We start from the raw sequence: 19,493 nt of genomic DNA on the forward strand, positions 1-19,493 counted from the left end.
GTTAGTAGTCAGGCACATAATTAGAACCCTGTTCTTGACTAACTAGCACAATTACTGGCTTTTACTACAGTAAAGTTCATCTATAAATGACCAACAATGATTCTGTAATGATGCTGGTACTCAATGCCAGTTCTGTTTGTCTTTGGTGCCACCTAGAGGTTCAAAATCAAATCAACTATAAAACATACAGAAATCCCATACACAATGCAAATAATATATCAAATATTCAAATATGTGTATTAAAAATATAAAATACATGTACACTCATGCAATTTATTTATTTTCTTTTTGTTAATGTAGATAAATGTCCAGCAAAAGTTTGAGTCTGAACCGTCACAGCAACTAAACTGGAAAGGGAAGGAGGGCACAAGTTAGACAGAAAACACAATTAAAATACACCATAAATTTTTAATCAAAAGGTTTAGATACAATTATTGGACAAAATTTAGATATTTTAGTATACATGTACACAAAGTTTTATACATTGAAAGTTTGTTGGCTGCCTCGTCTGTCTGAGTTACACTATTAGCAAGCTAAGCTAAGCTAACTCTGTTTTTAACTTTAATAACTAACAAGTAATACAAGGCCAGGTCATAAAGTCAAATAACTTTAAAAACTATCTACACCATTAAATTCTAAATTAATAAGTATATTGCTGGGGTTTTGCAACCCAAGCATCTTTTCAGGAAATCAACAAACATTTATGAAATATTTATTAGGCTTTTAACGCCATGTTTTACACTTTGGTTCCATTCATGACAGAACAGGTAGTTCATTGTTACACAAGATTCATCAGTTCACAAGTTTAATATGGAGGTAAATATGTAGCAAAAGTTTTGCACCTGTGAAAACGAATTTGTACCTGTAAAAGAAAAATCTGTAACTGTGAAAAAGATTTGTACCTGTAAAAAATAAATTTGTAACTGTAAAAAAAATCTGTAATATTTTTATCTGTAAAAATAAAATCTGTAACTGTAAAAAAGATTTGTACCTGTAAAAAATAAATTTGTACTTTTATTTTCGATGTGAGAATAAAAACATTGCAGCACAGTTTCAAATCTGCCCGCCACGAGTTTTGCAACAAATATCTCAGTCAGCGTGTAAAACTGATTTGTACCTGTAGCTGCAGGGGCGGGGCTTAGGGGCGCAGGGGGCGGGACTACTGGGGAGATAGACGTAATTACCGACCAATCAAAAGAGCTTGTTTTTAGAGCTGCAAGAAGCGTGTCAATCACAAAGTTTCAGTGTAGTTGGATCAGAACATCATAACTCACGTTATAACGTCCTTATTAGTGTTGCTGTGGGTTTTATGTTGGATGTTGCCTGCGTGTTGTCTGCTAGTTAATGTGTTAATGCGTTTAACCCTGCTAGTTTTATACTGGACATATTGGACACTCGGCCTGACATTCCAGTTTCTTTCATCTCGTTCTCGGCTAATAAACATTCAAAAGCGAATAAACCTGCAACGTACTGACTCTGCAGTAAACAAAGCACAAACTACAATCTAATATGTTTTTAAAAGTCTTTCTGTTTATTTTTATTTAACGCTATTTCGTGACTGAGCTTTATCTGCCTCTCAAAAGTGCATAAAACCCGGTTATAGTTCTGTATTACCTAGTGACATGTACCATTCACCACAACTGTATTAAGTCCTACAGTACAGGTACAGTCAAATACATACCGTGTAAAAGAAATCTAAACGTACATTTTAATGTAATAAGCAATGTAAATTGCAATGAAAAATTTCTATATTTCATTCTTTATTATTATACTCATGCTGTAGGACTTTGTATGATTTATCACTGCTGTAAGACTATTATGTAAAATAGTGAGTAGTGCAAGTGACATGGTAACTACTACAACCTTTTTTGTATAAAAATTTACGTTTCTATGTTATATTTCTACGTTTATATTTTATTCTTTATTACTATACCCACACTGTAGAGCTTTTTTTCTGTAATTTAGGGGTAGTAGGTGGTGCATGTCACTACATTGCTTATTACATTAAAATGGTAATACAGAACTATAACCGGGTTTTATGCACTTTTGAGAGGCAGATAAAGCTCAGTCACGAAATAGCGTTAAATAAAAATAAACAGAAAGACTTTTAAAAACATATTAGATTGTAGTTTGTGCTTTGTTTACTGCAGAGTCAGTTCGTGCAGGTTTATTCGCTTTTGAATGTTTATTAGCCGAGAACGAGATGAAAGAAACTGGAATGTCAGGCCGAGTGTCCAATATGTCCAGTATAAAACTAGCAGGGTTAAACGCATTAACACATTAACTAGCAGACAACACGCAGGCAACATCCAACATAAAACCCACAGCAACACTAATAAGGACGTTATAACGTGAGTTATGATGTTCTGATCCAACTACACTGAAACTTTGTGATTGACACGCTTCTTGCAGCTCTAAAAACAAGCTCTTTTGATTGGTCGGTAATCTCCCCAGTAGTCCCGCCCCCTGCGCCCCTAAGCCCCGCCCCTGCAGCTACAGGTACAAATCAGTTTTACACGCTGACTGAGATATTTGTTGCAAAACTCGTGGCGGGCAGATTTGAAACTGTGCTGCAATGTTTTTATTCTCACATCGAAAATAAAAGTACAAATTTATTTTTTACAGGTACAAATCTTTTTTACAGTTACAGATTTATTTTTTACAGATAAAAATATTACAGATTTTTTTTACAGTTACAAATTTATTTTTTACAGGTACAAATCTTTTTCACAGTTACAGATTTTTCTTTTACAGGTACAAATTCGTTTTCACAGGTGCAAAACTTTTGCTACATATTTACCTCCATAGTTTAATGTCAAACACAGTCCTGGACAATTGTGTATCTCCAATTCACCTCACTTGCATGTCTTTGGACTGTGGGAGGAAACCGGAGCTCCTAGAGGAAACCCACACAGACACGGGGAGAACATGCAAACTCTACACAGAAAGGACCAAGGCCGCCCCACCTGGGGATCGAACCCAGGATCTGTTTGCTGTGAGGTGACCGTAAACTTTTGAAATAAAAATACCAAAATAACCAGGACGTACTGTACATGATCTTATCTTATCAAGTGTAGTTTTGACTTCAATAGTGAGTTAAATGTGGTACTTACACAAGAAGAAACTTCCTGCTCAATTGTTATTCTGGTTGTTTTCAAAAAACATGAAATCCTAGAAAATAACAGAGTCAAAAGTTACCTTTCATAGAGTTTGAACTTTGGAGAAGCAACTTGACCTGAAGAGACATTAAACTGATGTATTGGGGTTCTGTACATTTTTTGTATAAATCCTGCACACTTTTTTGAAAGTACACACCAGTTTGACATCTTGGCTGCAGGAATAAGCCTTTCTCAAGCTTTTATTTGTCCCATTTTGGCCAGTCAAATGAAAAAATAAGTTAATATAAAGAGGCTCGCATTGGTACTAGTAAAAGGAAGCCATACAAACGCTATCAGTGCATCTTTATTACGTTTATTTATTCATTCATCTTTAAAAAAAACAGCTGTATTTAAATCAGGGCAGGAGTGTGGGAATCATTTCCACAAGGAAATGCTGGGTGCTGGGCAGGTCCACATTCTGTAGAGGGCACCAAACCATTGCAGAATCACCAACTCACTCATTTACTCACAGCCTTATATTTAGGATTTATTCCTTACACTTAGCCAAGCCACATACATGCAAATGTCTGGGAGGTGAGAGTAAACCAAAGTACCTAGTGGAAACCCACATAGACATGAGATACTCCTCACAGTGACCATACAGATATGCAGCACCAGCACTACCTTAATTCATACAAAAGGAAAATGTAGTGACCTTATGCAAAGTGTCAGTGTGCTTACAATGAGAAAACAGGCCCCAAAAAGTACAGCCTTAATCTTCACATCCAGGTCCATAGGAAACTTGATGCCGAAGTTGTCAGCATCTGTGAAGGCTTCCTGCACGATTCCTGTCCACTGCTTACAGATCCTACCCACATTTGCTGTTTCGTCCATGGACAAAACCTGAGAAGATAAGAACAGAAACATTGACTGGTAAGGACATATCCATAACACCTGATATATCCAAAACACCTGCATAATACCTTCCAGTTCTGCCAAAATGAGAAAACCACTGATCTGGACTCTCAGGATTACAAACTTTGCATAAAAATGTTTTGCAGCTTGGCTGCCTTGTTCTAAACAAAACAGGAGTTTGTTTTATAGGCAAAGCCTTTTGTAGTCAGTTCATTTTACATTACATTTACATTTTCGGCATTTAGCAGATGCTCTTATCCAGAGCGACTCACAGAAGTGCTTCCATAGTAAACATTACCTTACTCTAGTTCAAGTAGACAACAGTTCAAGAACACAAATCTGCTGAAACCCTGTTAGGACCAAAGGTTTTTGGTTATTTTTACAGGAAATGAATAAGAGTGTTAGTAAGTAAGTACATGTCAGCTTAAGTGTTTAGTAAAGAGGTGATGAAGGTTTTTAATTGTCTTTTGAAGACAGCGAGAGACTTAGATGTTCAGACAGACAGTGGAAGTTCGTTCCACCACTTGGGTGCCAGTACAGAGAAGAGCCTTGATGCTGATGCTCGTCTTCCTCGAGTCCTGGATGGAGGATCAAGTCTAGCGAGACTAGTGGCTTGGAGGTTGCGTGGTACAGAGCGGGCTTTGATTAGACCTTGAAGGTAGCTTGGATATTTTATGTCTCAATTGAATGCTGAGGTCTGAGTTAAGGTGGTTCAGACATCTGACAGGACCGTGACCACCCAGCCGGGAATTAAACTCAGGCCCTTTTTACTGTAAGGCGACAGTGCTACCCACTACACCACCCACAATGGCAATCAGAAAGAGGTCATTACTGCCTACACTACTGTAGCTAGTACTATATTTAAATGGTTCTCAACTTTACCTCAAAGTTCACATCCGAACAACATTTACAAGCGCAGAAGGGCCCCACAATCTTCAGCACGTCCTCCTTCTTCTCATTTTGAATTGTAAATTTGGGCAAGAAAGGATGCCATTTCTGAACCACGTATCCTATCGGCGTGCCTGGTGGAGACTGGACCTCGAGCTAAACATAAAAAAAGAATGAACCAGAAACAGTCACATGAAAACAAAAATTGCCCGAGACACATTCTGAAGTTTAGTTTTCATTTCCAGTTTCTTCCAAAAACACTTTAAAAGATGGACTTGTCAGACCACAGACCACATTTCTACTTCACATTAGTCCATCTCAAAAGAGCCTGAGCCCAGAGAAATTAGCAGTGTTTCTTGATGTTGTTTATCAACACAATGTGGTTGAATTAATTACAGAAACATGTTTTTAATGCAGTGGTCTGAGTTACTGAAGGTCATTTGCATTCAGTGTCGATCTTATTCTTTATGCAGTCTGAAGCGTTTAATAATGTCATGGACTGTAAATGATTAAACTCTGAAATGTGTTATAATCATGTGTTAAGAAAAGCATTTGTTTCAAACTTTTGTTCTGTTTGCTTAGTCAGTTTTCCAAAAACATTGATGAATTTCGACTAATTATCTGTAAAAGACCGAGCCATTCTGAATTACTTTTTTAATTCTCATTTATGACAGAACTTGTGGAAAAATGCTTCTTAGTCTTTTTGGCATGTGTTAAAGCATCAAACTAGGAATTAGCATATGTTTACAAATCATAAATCATGTTAATAAGGTAAAACATTAAATATCTCTGATTTTGTGCTGATTTCAGGTTTGTGCATTTTAATTACTGTCCCAACTGTTTTTGATATGAGGCATGTAAGTTTTGATCTTAGTTGTTTTGTAATTTTTGTTTGCCAAAGCATTTTTGTTTCACATTTTGTTAACTATAACCAACAAATAGAACCTTCAAATAACACAAACACACTGAGGCACTAACGGCGTACCTCTTGTAGACAGCAGGGGAAACAACAGCTCGCACAGCGTAACGGTCGGGTGAGGGTCATCACCTCCTGCCCCATGTTGTCCTGCACATGGAGGATGAAGGAACGCATCGGCCCGCAGCACATTCGGTTACAGCAGTCGTTTTCCTCAGCCACAAAAAACACCTGCTGTCCAATGGTGTTCTTCACCAGGTATTTATTGTTGGTCTCCCATCCTAGGACCACTGCATCGCACACAACAGAGGTGTGTATTCATCGTGTGTACATTTATTAGGGTTTAAAATACTGAGGACAAATTTTGATTTTTTTTAGTACTTCTGAGAAAAAACATAACATGCTTGATTTAAAGGTTATGATAAATGTAAGCTATTTAAAATCATTATATTTATTGTTGATGAGTCAATGATGAGCCCTTAAATAAGTTTTCTTTTGACTGGTCACTTCATGTTTCAGGCTTCAGTAGCATAGAAAGAAAAGAATAAAAAGCATTTATTTGTCATATATATCAGAATCAGAATCAGAATCAGGCTTTATTGGCCAAGTATGCTCACACATACAAGGAGTTTGTTTTTGGTTACACAGATGCTTGCAGTGCATGAAAAAATACAGTAAAGACAATCTTATTCACACAGCTCACTCTCTCTAACACACACATTCATACCTGTAAACATAGAAAACATTGTAAACATTTAGCATGTGCAATTTACATTGTAATTTTAAAAAGGTGCAGTTTTGTGCAATATAAAAACTATAGAAAATATAAAAATATATAAATATGAAATGGAAGTAAAGGTGAAAATCCTGTGTATGCCATTACATAAATGAAATAGGTTGTTTTTGATGTGCAAGTGTCCCGAGTATTAACAGTACAGTAGTGTTCAATTGTTCATGAGCGTAATGGAGTTTGGATAAAAGCTTCTCTGTAGCCTGGTCGTTCGGGTCTTCATGTGGCTGAAGCGTCGGCCTGATGGAAGGCACCGAAACAGGTGATGGCCAGGGTGAGACGGGTCAGTGATGATTTTCTCTGCACGCTTCCTGGTTCTGGAGGCATGCAGGTCCAGCAGTGTGGGCAGCTTTACACCGATGGTCCTCTCTGCAGACTTGATGATGCGCTGCAGTCTCTTGGTGTCATGTTTTGTGACAGCGCTGCCCCACACTGTGATGGATGTGGTGACGATGGACTCTATGATGGCTGTGTAGAACTGCACCATCAGCTCTTGGGGTAGGTTGAACTTCCTCAGCTGGTACAGAAAGTACATCCTCTGTTGAGCCCTCTTGATGATGGAGTTGATGTTGCTGTCCCACTTCAGGTCCTTGGAGATCGTTGTGCCCAGGAACTTGTAGGACTCCACAGCCATCACAGTCCTGTCTAGGATGGTGAGTGCTGGCAGGGTTGGGGGGCTCCTCCTGAGGTCCACGGTCATCTCCACTGTTTTTGCTGTGTTCAGCTCCAGATCACTGTCACTGATGAGACCAATGACTGTAGTGTCATCTGCAAACTTCAGGATTTTAACAGAGGAGTCCATGGAGGTACAGTCATTTGTGTACAGCGAGAAGAGCAGTGGGGAGAGTACACAACCCTGTGGGGCACCTGTGCTGATGGTTCGGGTCCCTGAAGTACACTTTCCCAGCCTCACCTGCTGTTTTCTGCCAGTAAGAAAGTCAGTTATCCACTGGCAGGTGGAGGCTGGTACGCTGAGTTCAGCCAGTTTGCTGTGTAATTGTCCTGGAATAATTGTGTTGAAGGCTGAGCTGAAGTCCAGGAACAGAATTCTTGCATAAGTTCCCAGGTGATCAAGGTGTTGGAGGATGAAGTGGAGACCCATGTTCACTGCATCGTCCACCGACCGGTTGGCCCGATAGGCAAATTGCAGGGGGTCTAGCAGGGGGTCCGTGATTTCCTTAATGTGGTTGAGAACCAGTCTTTCAAAGGACTTCATGACCACAGAGGTCAGGGCAACAGGTCTGTAGTAATTTAGTCCTGTGGTAGTTGCCTTTTTGGGAATGGGTATTATTGTGGAGCATTTAAAACAGGATGGAACAACTCACAGCTCCAGTGATCTGTTGAAGATTTTAGTGAAGACAGGTGCAAGCTGGTCTGCACAGGTCCTCAGGCAGGAGGGAGAGATTCCATCAGGACCTGGGGCCTTCTTCACTTTCTGTTTTTTAAAAAGTCTCAGCACGTCTTCCTCGCAGATCTTCAGGGCAGGCTGGATGGGTGGCTGATAGTCAGATGGGTGTGAAGTGGTGTTGGATGGGAGCTCGTTGCTGGGCTGTTCAAACCTGCAGTAGAATCTGTTAAGGTCGTCGGCCAGTATATATATACAGTGTATCACAAAAGTGAGTACACCCCTCACATTTCTGCAAATATTTTATTATATCTTTTCATGGGACAACACTATAGACATGAAACTTGGATATAACTTAGAGTAGTCAGTGTACAACTTGTATAGCAGTGTAGATTTACTGTCTTCTGAAAATAACTCAACACACAGCCATTAATGTCTAAATAGCTGGCAACATAAGTGAGTACACCCCACAGTGAACATGTCCAAATTGTGCCCAAAGTGTCAATATTTTGTGTGACCACCATTATTATCCAGCACTGCCTTAACCCTCCTGGGCATGGAATTCACCAGAGCTGCACAGGTTGCTACTGGAATCCTCTTCCACTTCTCCATGATGACATCACGGAGCTGGTGGATGTTAGACACCTTGAACTCCTCCACCTTCCACTTGAGGATGCGCCACAGGTGCTCAATTGGGTTTAGTCCATCACCTTTACCTTCAGCTTCCTCAGCAAGGCAGTTGTCATCTTGGAGGTTGTGTTTGGGGTCGTTATCCTGTTGGAAAACTGCCATGAGGCCCAGTTTTCGAAGGGAGGGGATCATGCTCTGTTTCAGAATGTCACAGTACATGTTGGAATTCATGTTTCCCTCAATGAACTGCAGCTCCCCAGTGCCAGCAACACTCATGCAGCCCAAGACCATGATGCTACCACCACCATGCTTGGCTGTAGGCAAGATACAGTTGTCTTGGTACTTCTCATCAGGGCGCCGCCACACATGCTGGACACCATCTGAGCCAAACAAGTTTATCTTGGTCTCGTCAGACCACAGGGCATTCCAGTAATCCATGTTCTTGGACTGCTTGTCTTCAGCAAACTGTTTGCTGGCTTTCTTGTGCGTCAGCTTCCTTCTGGGATGACGACCATGCAGACCGAGTTGATGCAGTGTGCGGCGTATGGTCTGAGCACTGACAGGCTGACCTCCCACGTCTTCAACCTCTGCAGCAATGCTGGCAGCACTCATGTGTCTATTTTTTAAAGCCAAGCTCTGGATATGACGCCGAACACGTGGACTCAACTTCTTTGGTCGACCCTGGCGAAGCCTGTTCCGAGTGGAACCTGTCCTGGAAAACCGCTGTATGACCTTGGCCACCATGCTGTAGCTCAGTTTCAGGGTGTTAGCAATTTTCTTATAGCCCAGGCCATCTTTGTGGAGAGCAACAATTCTATTTCTCACATCCTCAGAGAGTTCTTTGCCATGAGGTGCCATGTTGAATATCCAGTGGCCAGTATGAGAGAATTGTACCCAAAACACCAAATTTAACAGCCCTGCTCCCCATTTACACCTGGGACCTTGACACATGACACCAGGGAGGGACAACGACACATTTGGGCACAATTTGGACATGTTCACTGTGGGGTGTACTCACTTATGTTGCCAGCTATTTAGACATTAATGGCTGTGTGTTGAGTTATTTTCAGAAGACAGTAAATCTACACTGCTATACAAGTTGTACACTGACTACTCTAAGTTATATCCAAGTTTCATTTCTATAGTGTTGTCCCATGAAAAGATATAATGAAATATTTGCAGAAATGTGAGGGGTGTACTCACTTTTGTGATACACTGTATATATACAGTGTATCACAAAAGTGAGTACACCCCTCACATTTCTGCAGATATTTAAGTATATCTTTTCATGGGACAACACTGACAAAATGACACTTTGACACAATGAAAAGTAGTCTGTGTGCAGCTTATATAACAGTGTAAATTTATTCTTCCCTCAAAATAACTCAATATACAGCCATTAATGTCTAAACCACCGGCAACAAAAGTGAGTACACCCCTTAGTGAAAGTTCCTGAAGTGTCAATATTTTGTGTGGCCACCATTATTTCCCATAACTGCCTTAACTCTCCTGGGCATGGAGTTTACCAGAGCTTCACAGGTTGCCACTGGAATGCTTTTCCACTCCTCCATGACGACATCACGGAGCTGGCGGATATTCGAGACTTTGCGCTCCTCCACCTTCCGCTTGAGGATGCCCCAAAAATGTTCTATTGGGTTTAGGTCTGGAGACATGCTTGGCCAGTCCATCACCTTTACCCTCAGCCTCTTCAATAAAGCAGTGGTTGTCTTAGAGGTGTGTTTGGGGTCATTATCATGCTGGAACACTGCCCTGCGACCCAGTTTCCGGAGGGAGGGGATCATGCTCTGCTTCAGTATTTCACAGTACATATTGGAGTTCATGTGTCCCTCAATGAAATGTAACTCCCCAACACCTGCTGCACTCATGCAGCCCCAGACCATGGCATTCCCACCACCATGCTTGACTGTAGGCATGACACACTTATCTTTGTACTCCTCACCTGATTGCCGCCACACATGCTTGAGACCATCTGAACCAAACAAATTAATCTTGGTCTCATCAGACCATAGGACATGGTTCCAGTAATCCATGTCCTTTGTTGACATGTCTTCAGCAAACTGTTTGCGGGCTTTCTTGTGTAGAGACTTCAGAAGAGGCTTCCTTCTGGGGTGACAGCCATGCAGACCAATTTGATGTAGTGTGCGGCGTATGGTCTGAGCACTGACAGGCTGACCCCCCACCTTTTCAATCTCTGCAGCAATGCTGACAGCACTCCTGCGCCTATCTTTCAAACACAGCAGTTGGATGTGACGCTGAGCACGTGCACTCAGCTTCTTTGGACGACCAACGCGAGGTCTGTTCTGAGTGGACCCTGCTCTTTTAAAACGCTGGATGATCTTGGCCACTGTGCTGCAGCTCAGTTTCAGGGTGTTGGCAATCTTCTTGTAGCCTTGGCCATCTTCATGTAGCGCAACAATTCGTCTTTTAAGATCCTCAGAGATTTCTTTGCCATGAGGTGCCATGTTGGAACTTTCAGTGACCAGTATGAGAGAGTGTGAGAGCTGTACTACTAAATTGAACACACCTGCTCCCTATGCACACCTGAGACCTAGTAACACTAACGGGTGACATGACATTTTGGAGGGAAAATGACAAGCAGTGCTCAATTTGGACATTTAGGGGTGTAGTCTCTTAAGGGTGTACTCACTTTTGTTGCCTGTGGTTTAGACATTAATGGCTGTATATTGAGTTATTTTGAGGGAAGAATAAATTTACACTGTTATATAAGCTGCACACAGACTACTTTTCATTGTGTCAAAGTGTCATTTTGTCAGTGTTGTCCCATGAAAAGATATACTTAAATATCTGCAGAAATGTGAGGGGTGTACTCACTTTTGTGATACACTGTATATATATATATATATATATATATATATATATACTGTATATATATATATACACCAATCAGGTATAACATTATGACCACCTTCCTAATATTGTGTTGGTCCCCCTTTTGCAGCCCCATAAGCAACAAACTGTGATGCTCTGTGTATTCTGACACCTTTCTATCAGAACCAGCATTAACTTCTTCAGCAATTTGAGCTACAGTAGCTCGTCTGCTCGTCTGTCCACACGGGACAGCCTTCGCTCCCCACGTGCATGCGTGAGCCTTGGCTGGCCATGGCCCTTTCGCCGGTTTACCACTGTTGCTTCCTTGGACCACTTTTGATAGATACTGACCACTGCAGACCGGGAACACCCCACAAGAGCTGCAGTTTCGGAGATGCTCTGACCCAGTCGTCTAGCCATCACAATTTGGCCCTCGTCAAACTCACTTAAATCTTTTTCCTGCTTCTACATTTACATTTACATTTTCAGCATTTAGCAGATGCTTTTATCCAAAGCGACTTACACAATGAGCTGAACACGATGAGCAATTGAGGGTTAAGGGCCTTGCTCAGGGACCCAACAGTGGCAACTTGGTGGTGGCGGGGCTTGAACCAGTAACTTTCTGTTTACTAGTCCAGTACCTTAACCACTGAGCTATCACTGCCCTTGCTTCTAACATCAACTTTGAGGATAAAATGTTCACTTGCTGTCTAATATATCCCCCCCACTAACAGGTGCCATGATGAAGAAATAATCAGTGTTATTCACTTCACCTGTCAGTGCTCATAATGTTATGCCTGGTTGGTGTATACACGTGTGCCTTGGGCTATCAATCAAATGGTTGAGAGTTTGAATCCTGGCTCTGCTACTGTTGGTTCCTTGAGCAAGTCCCTCAAGCCTCTCGATTCCAGGGGTGCTGTACGATGGCTGACCATGCGCTCTGACCCCAGTTTCCAAACAAGCTGGGATATGCGAAGAAAGAATTTCATTGTACTGTACACGTGTATGTATATATGACAAATAAAGTCTTCTGTTCTTCTTCTAATTACTGGCCACTGAAGTTCCTCCACACTAAACCCAACATCCAATAACCTCAATGATCTTACTTTATAGTACTGGGAAATTGGAAGCATATAATGGATGCTATATTATTGATTAAAGAACCTGTTAGCAATAACTGTTATGAGTTGGTCATACAGTGTACAGTTTTTTAAAATGACTTTAGCTCACCTTCAGCCAGCTCTATTTTCTGGTGAACAAGCAGCTGGTCGATCTGTTCCCCAAAAAGGAAGCACATGTCACACACGTAAACACACATTTTAAAAGCACCATGTTTACATGCACAGTACATCAGAAGAACAAACACTCTCTACAGATGGCTAGTTTTTGGAGATCTAGAACTATGTGTGGTGCTGACGTTCTGCTAAGTCATCACTGATACAATCAGCCGCTACTTTCCATCCTGGTCTTCTGACGCTCATACAGTGTTACAAATGCTCAACCTCACCTGTGTTAGGTATTCTAATCCGGGTGGGCATCCGGCTGGTCTCTGAGGAGCTGGCATCATCACGGGCGCCTGAGGGGGCACATAACCTGGGACAGATGTGAAAACAGTGAGTGTAATGCAGTAAAGTATCTGTATATTTTTGCATCACACTTACTTTGTATAGATTGTCAAACAAATGTAATATAATAATAAGACGACCCGAGTAAACACAAATACAGGTTTTAATTAATCATTTACAGAAGAAAAAATGTGATCCAACTCCATCTGGCCCTGTGTAAAAAGGAATCATCCCTCCAGTCATAACTGGCTGTTTCTAGAAACTGTGAATCAATTCCTCAAATTTGTCCCACTTTTCTTTGCAGAACTGCTTGAATTCAGCCATATTAGACAGCTTATGAGCATGGACTATCTGATTCAAGTCAGGGCTTTAGGGAGACCACTCCAAAACCTTCATTTGGTTTCCCTTGAGCAATTTAGAGGTGGACTTGACCCAACTGCGCTTCAGTTGTAGGTCCTAGACTGATGACAGGATGTTAAGCAAACATTCATGGTTCTGTTTATTGCGGCAAGTTGCGCAGGTCCTGAAGCAGCAAAGCATGGCCGTACTATCACAGCACCACCATGATGCTTGACTGTTTGTATGATCTTCTAGTTGAGGAATGCTGTTAGATTCATGCCAGATGTTACAAGACCCGCCTTCCCAAAGAGTTACCTTCTCCACTTTTGAGTCCTTGAGTTCACTGAACGTGATCCCAACTGTATGACTTAACTTAGTCTCTTTGTTATAATACAATTATCAAATATGACCCTGCAGGATGGTGCCCAGGTGGCACAGCGGGATAATCCGCTAGCACACCAGGGCTGGGAGCTCGAAACTAAGCACTGCTACTGGTCGGCTGAGCACTCACTAGCGGGCATTATTGGCAATGCCTGCAGCAGACAAAATTTACCATTAGGTTTGCTGTGTGGAAAAAGTGGGTGGGGTCTTCAACGCTGTGCAAGGACTCTGGTTAGTATCCCAAGGTGCCTGTACAGGAAGGAAAGGAGCCAGGAGATCAGGACGTGGCTCTTTGCGTGCAAATACTGGCCTCACGTGCGAATTCACTGAACGTATGGCCTAATAAAAAGGGGTTGGTGGACAAAGACGAATTGACTACACTAGATGCATAAATAAAATAACAAAATAAAAAGATGACCCTGCAGGTGCTTTTTTTTATTTTTTTTATTATCTATTTTATTTTCTCCCAATTTAGTGAGTCAATTTGTCTTCCGCTGCTGGGGGATCCCTGATTGCAGTTGAGGTGGGTATATTGCTGCTCACGTCTCCTCTGACCCGTGCACAGCCCTTTGCGGAACCCTTTTTCACCCATGCATTCTGCACAGGCGCCTCTCTATCTGCTAATCAGGGTCCTTACACAGTGTTTGAAGACCCCACCCACATAGTCCAGTAATTCCACACTAGCAGAAATGTGTCTGCTGCAGGCACTGCCAATTATGCCTGCTGGATGGCGCCCAGTCGACCGGTGGCAACGGCGAGTTTCGAGTTCAGAATTCCGGCGCTGGTGTGCTAGTGGAATATCCCGCTGTGCCACCTGGCCGCCCCCTGCAGGTACTTAGATGTTTGTCTAGAGATGAATGACTTTTAACACAAGCAGGGATAACTGCTGTAAATAACAAATGCTGATGTCAGTGCGCTTTCAATGCAAGTCCCATCGCCAGATAGAAATAGGAGAGTTGTGTCATGCCAGGTCTGGTATGCAGATCAGATCTGCTGTGGCAGGAACAGCCAAAAGAAAAAACTGTGTTTCACATGTGCGCTCATACCTGGTGGTACTGGTGGAACTTGTTGTCCATAATTAGGATTGGAGATGTTTTTCCCTGTTTGGAGATTAATGGCGTTGGCTGCAAAATAAAAGGTATATTTAAGTGTGTTAGAAAACCGGTAAAATTTGTGGTGCACAGCTATAAACACACTGTATAAATCCTTAATTAATCCTAATTAAGCACAGGCTAATTTTCTGCTGTTTTAAAACACTAGGAAGGACCTGAACTCTTCCAAATTACCAATATTTATACTGTAAAGTCTGATTTTAAAAGTGGACTTTGCTAAATTTAATTGATACACTATATAGCCAGAAATATTTGGACACCAGAGGACACATGAGCTTTTTGGAGATATATTGCAAAACCAAATATTATTACCATTATTATTACCATTCTTTACCAAGAATTCTGATTACTTACTTACTGACTGTATATACAAACATATAATTAATGAATCTTTTCAGCTGTATTAGTGACTTAAACCTGTTTCTATGCATTTATTTGTATTAAATTATCGTTTATTTTTCTGTCAGCAGAGATTCAATTGTAAAGTTTCGACTTACCAGTTGGATCCATGATATCAAGCTGTAGTTTCTCTTCTGTTGAGACAAATTGCAAAGAAAATCAAAAGTGAAAAAATCCAGTACTATAATAAAAAAATACAGTATTTAGAGTCACAGGAAAAACTATTGAAATCTGTATCTTATTTAAAAATACAAGCATTGAATCCTTGTGATGAAGACTTCATACCCTGAACGACAAGAGGCTGGATAAATGTAAACCAGTGAGGTTTTTTTTCATGAACGGAAAAAGGAGGAGGACGAGAAGAGGAAGCCAACAGGAAGCCAGGGAGGGCTGAACTGAAAATGAATTCACAATTTTAGGCTTGTTTATACTACAGAGAGGTGGGACTTAAATGAAGACGTCTAAAATCTAAAAGAATCGCTGTTACAACTGATGGTCTGTTTACACAGGGGTCGATAAATAGCATAGACGAATATAACAAAGATGAGGCACTAAGTTACAGGGCACTAGAACCCACTGAGGGTCTAACATGAAACATTTCCAAGCCTGTTTCCTGTTAAACCATTCTCTGTTTTCACTAAACAGGATGGCAGCGTTCCAAATCAGCATTTTTCTCAAATTGCTGAAAGGTTATGCAAACAAAAATGTCCAGTATCGTGACTGTAAATGGGAGTATCATGGCACTCTGTATCACCAATCATCTGCTTACCCATGCTGTACACTAATGTCCAAAATTATGTGGACACCTGACCAGTTGCTTGTTGGACAATCATTTCTGAAACTACGAGTACAGCTGCTTCACTGAGGGATCCAAATGATGAGAAGTAATTCTTGACCAATCCAAAGAAATTTATTTAGAAGCTTCAAATACAGCTTAACACTGCTCAGAGTAAACAAGTCTCCAGTTTCAACTGTGAAAAGAAGACTTTGAGCTGTGGGTGGCAGAAAGAAATTCCTTGTGAAGCTAAGAAATTAAGCAAGAGGCCAGGCTGGGCCACGCAGCACCGCCCATGGACAACCGACGACTGAAAGAAGGGCTTGTGAACCAGTGAAGCAAAAACAAATTGACATTTTCAGTTGATCACGTTTAGGAGAAAGAAAACTACCCAAAGGTTGACCCAAGTTGACTACCCAGCATTTTCCAGCATCACACAATAGCCTCTGGTCTACATCTAGTTGGTCAGGAGTGACCCTACAGCCAGATGGTGACTCAAAACAAACCTCCAGGGTGTCAGAAGTACCTCAGAATACAAGAACAAGACAGCAGGCTTCAAATCATGATACGGCCAACACAGATATCAGACTTAAGGCCTCCACATACTTCCTGCTAAACTAAGTTCGTGAGCGTTGCACGAAGCCGAAAGCACCTTTGTGAGCTTACAAGCTGGCATATTTCAGCAATTTCATTTAGCCTGCCGCGTCTGCTATACACAGCTGCAGGGGACGCTGTGATATTTATGATGTTAAGTTCAATGACTACCGAAAAACGATAATCAGGCGACGTGTGAGGTATTGGAATAACAATAACAATTATAACAGTCTGAGCATGCATCTTATCACCCACACATTAACGAGTGTTGTGCCACCTAGCGTTGTGTATGGAGAGACACTCTTTCCTCATCTCTGTGTAGGCGCCTCTAATCAGCCAGCAGAGGTCGTAATTGCACCAGTCTGACAGAGAGAGACCCACTTCCGACCTTAGTCCCGCCCATCTGAACAACAGGCCAATCGTTGTTAATGTGACCGCTCAGCCTCAGCCGGCAAGGCAGAGCTGAGATTCGATACGATGTATTCAAGATCCCAGCTCTGGTTGCAGCGTGTGTTTTTACCACCTTTTTTTTTTCCGACCAATCACAGGCGTTGTCGCGGAGTGTCGTCGTCCACGGAGTTCGCCCAGCTTCCATGTGCGTGACAAGGCGAGCGAAGCCTCTGAGCGACGTCCGTGGTTGTTCGCTTTCTCCACAGTTGTCACATTGGTCGCCGAAGCCAGGCGAGCGTCGTCTCCACATGAAGTACGCTGAGGCCTTAAAACTTCATCAAGCTGGTTTGGGACGAACTGGACACAGAGATGAATGCAAAGCAACTCTATCGTGTTTCTATGTATGAGTGCAGGCCACACCAACTGTACTGAATGATGGGACTGATGAGTGATTATGAGACTGTAAAGGAAGGCAGAGGAACTCTGGGAATGCTGAGCTGAAGTTCAGGGTGGCCCCCAGTATACTGGGCAGTATACCGACCCCCCTCCCTTTTTGTTTATAAATATTTATTTATTCAGGGAAAAAACATGAAGAGCTGTGGAGGAAATGTAGAGGACGTGGGTGTGGGGATTCATCATGGAGAAAGGAAGGGAGTGATGGGTAAATACACCGACCAGGCATGACATTATGACCACTGGGAACCTTGGGTCCTGCCATCCATGTGGATGTTACTTTGACACGTACCACCTACCTAAGCATCATTGCAGACCATGTTTACCCTTTCATGGAAACGGTATTCCCTGATGGTTTTGGCCTCTTTCAGCAGGATGATGCGCCCTGACACAAAGCAAAAATGGTTCAGGAACGGTTTGAGAAGCACAACAATGAATTCCCCAGATCTCAATCCAATCGAGCATCTGTGGGATGTGCTGGACAAACAAGTCCGATCCATGGAGGCACAACCTACAGGAGTTAAAGGATCTGCTGCTAACATCTTGGTGCCAGATACCACAGCACACCTTCAGGGATCTAGTGGAGTCCATGCCTCGATGGGTCAGGGTTGTTTTGGCAGCAAAGGGCTGACCAACACAATATTAGGAAGGTGGTCATAATGTTATGCCCGGTAGGTGTATATAGTCTATTAGTCTATTAGAAGGGAAGAGTTTCAGTCGTGTCCTTTTTCCCCCAAACCGAATTTATTCTACAACTTAAGTCTTGCTTTGTTGACCGAAAAATTTGGATTCAGGTTTGTTAAACAAAACAAGTCATTTGTATTTCAATCTGTAATTGTTTGTTTGTTCTATGCCCTACGCCACACACTACACGACCTGCAAAGCCGTAATATTGCTGTACTGTTCACACTACACAACCTAATCACTTGTAATCTCTCTAATCTTTAAGACGTTGTGGTTTGCACACTACAATCACTGACTGATTAGTGATAAAAGGAGGTTGCGCACTACACATCTTTCACCAGGAGGAATCGACACTGAGTCTGTCTGGTCTTCCAAACTACGTTTTGTCACAAAAGCACACACGAGAAGTGACGGGGGGGAGGACGCAATACCATACAGCACATTCCTTTTCCTTCCAAAAATTATATAAGTAGTTTGTGCACTGATATGCAGCCAAAACAACTCTTCACACTACAGGATTAAGAGTTGGCGACAGGGGCTGCTCAGGTGACTCAGCGGTAAAAACACACACCAGCATACCGGAGCTGGGATCTTGAATACATCGTATCGAATCTCAGCTCTGCCATCCGGCTGGGCTGAGCGGCCACATGAACAACGATTGGCCTGTTGTTCATATAGGGGTGGGGCATTAGTAAGGCATACAGGGTTGTAGCTGATGCGACTACGACCTCTGGTGACTGATTGATGGCGCCTGCACAGGGGCGGGGAAGGAGTGCGTTGATCAGGGTGTGTCTCTCCGTACACAGGGTTGATCCGCATTAGCGCTCGCCTAGTGCAGGTGGAAAGATGCATACGGCTGCTGCCCACGTGTCGGAGGGGGCGTGGGTTAGGTTTGTTTTCCCCAATCAGAGCGGAGATCGGCATTAGTGGAGAGGAAGCATGATGCAATCAGGAATTTGGATGAGCTTTAAGTTGGGAGAATAAAGGGGAGAACATGCATAAACACAAATACTAAAAAAAAGGTCTAGATATTTAGCATAGATAGCATAGATATTTTCAAGAGTCTGCGAGCCTCTCAGATCGCATCTGTGAAATCATACACAGCCATCGAGATCTGATTTTTCAGATTTGCCTCCGAGCTGGTGCATATGTCAGCGAGTGGTGAGCAGACAGACAGGCTAAAATTAGCCTCAGTTTTAAGATACACTTACTGGGACAGTAAAAGTGTGTTCCTGAATGATGAATATCAGCTGTTGAACTAAAACACTTCATGCTAATGGACTCAGATTTAGACGGCGGTGCAGGTTTTCATCCCTCGTTGAGCTTTAACTTGGTGAGTGATGATGAGATAACATGGGAACTGAAGGTA

The 19,493-nt window shown here is 42.1% G+C and overlaps 1 protein-coding gene across 2 annotated transcripts in view; it reads right to left on the bottom strand.

The window, feature by feature from the left end:
* Positions 1 to 239: 239 nt before the first annotated feature.
* Positions 240 to 19,493, bottom strand: part of LOC134312128 (phospholipid scramblase 1-like) — a 39,261-nt gene continuing 20,007 nt past the window's right edge. The window contains exons 1-9 of one of the 2 annotated variants that reach the window (XM_062993824.1): positions 15,327 to 15,359; positions 14,764 to 14,841; positions 12,940 to 13,025; positions 12,663 to 12,705; positions 5,887 to 6,107; positions 4,896 to 5,057; positions 3,840 to 4,001; positions 3,114 to 3,171; positions 240 to 347 (exon numbers count right to left, since the gene is read on the bottom strand). In XM_062993824.1, coding sequence (XP_062849894.1) covers positions 3,133 to 3,171; positions 3,840 to 4,001; positions 4,896 to 5,057; positions 5,887 to 6,107; positions 12,663 to 12,705; positions 12,940 to 13,025; positions 14,764 to 14,841; positions 15,327 to 15,339 — 804 coding nt within the window. In that variant the 5' untranslated portion in view covers positions 15,340 to 15,359 and the 3' untranslated portion in view covers positions 240 to 347; positions 3,114 to 3,132. Of the gene's footprint in view, positions 348 to 3,113; positions 3,172 to 3,839; positions 4,002 to 4,895; positions 5,058 to 5,886; positions 6,108 to 12,662; positions 12,706 to 12,939; positions 13,026 to 14,763; positions 14,842 to 15,326; positions 15,360 to 19,493 lie in introns of those variants that run through there. The other variant, XM_062993822.1, reaches the window with a different exon arrangement.

Source organism: Trichomycterus rosablanca, chromosome 4 (genome assembly GCF_030014385.1).
Source record: "Trichomycterus rosablanca isolate fTriRos1 chromosome 4, fTriRos1.hap1, whole genome shotgun sequence".
Classification (NCBI taxonomy): domain Eukaryota; kingdom Metazoa; phylum Chordata; class Actinopteri; order Siluriformes; family Trichomycteridae; genus Trichomycterus; species Trichomycterus rosablanca.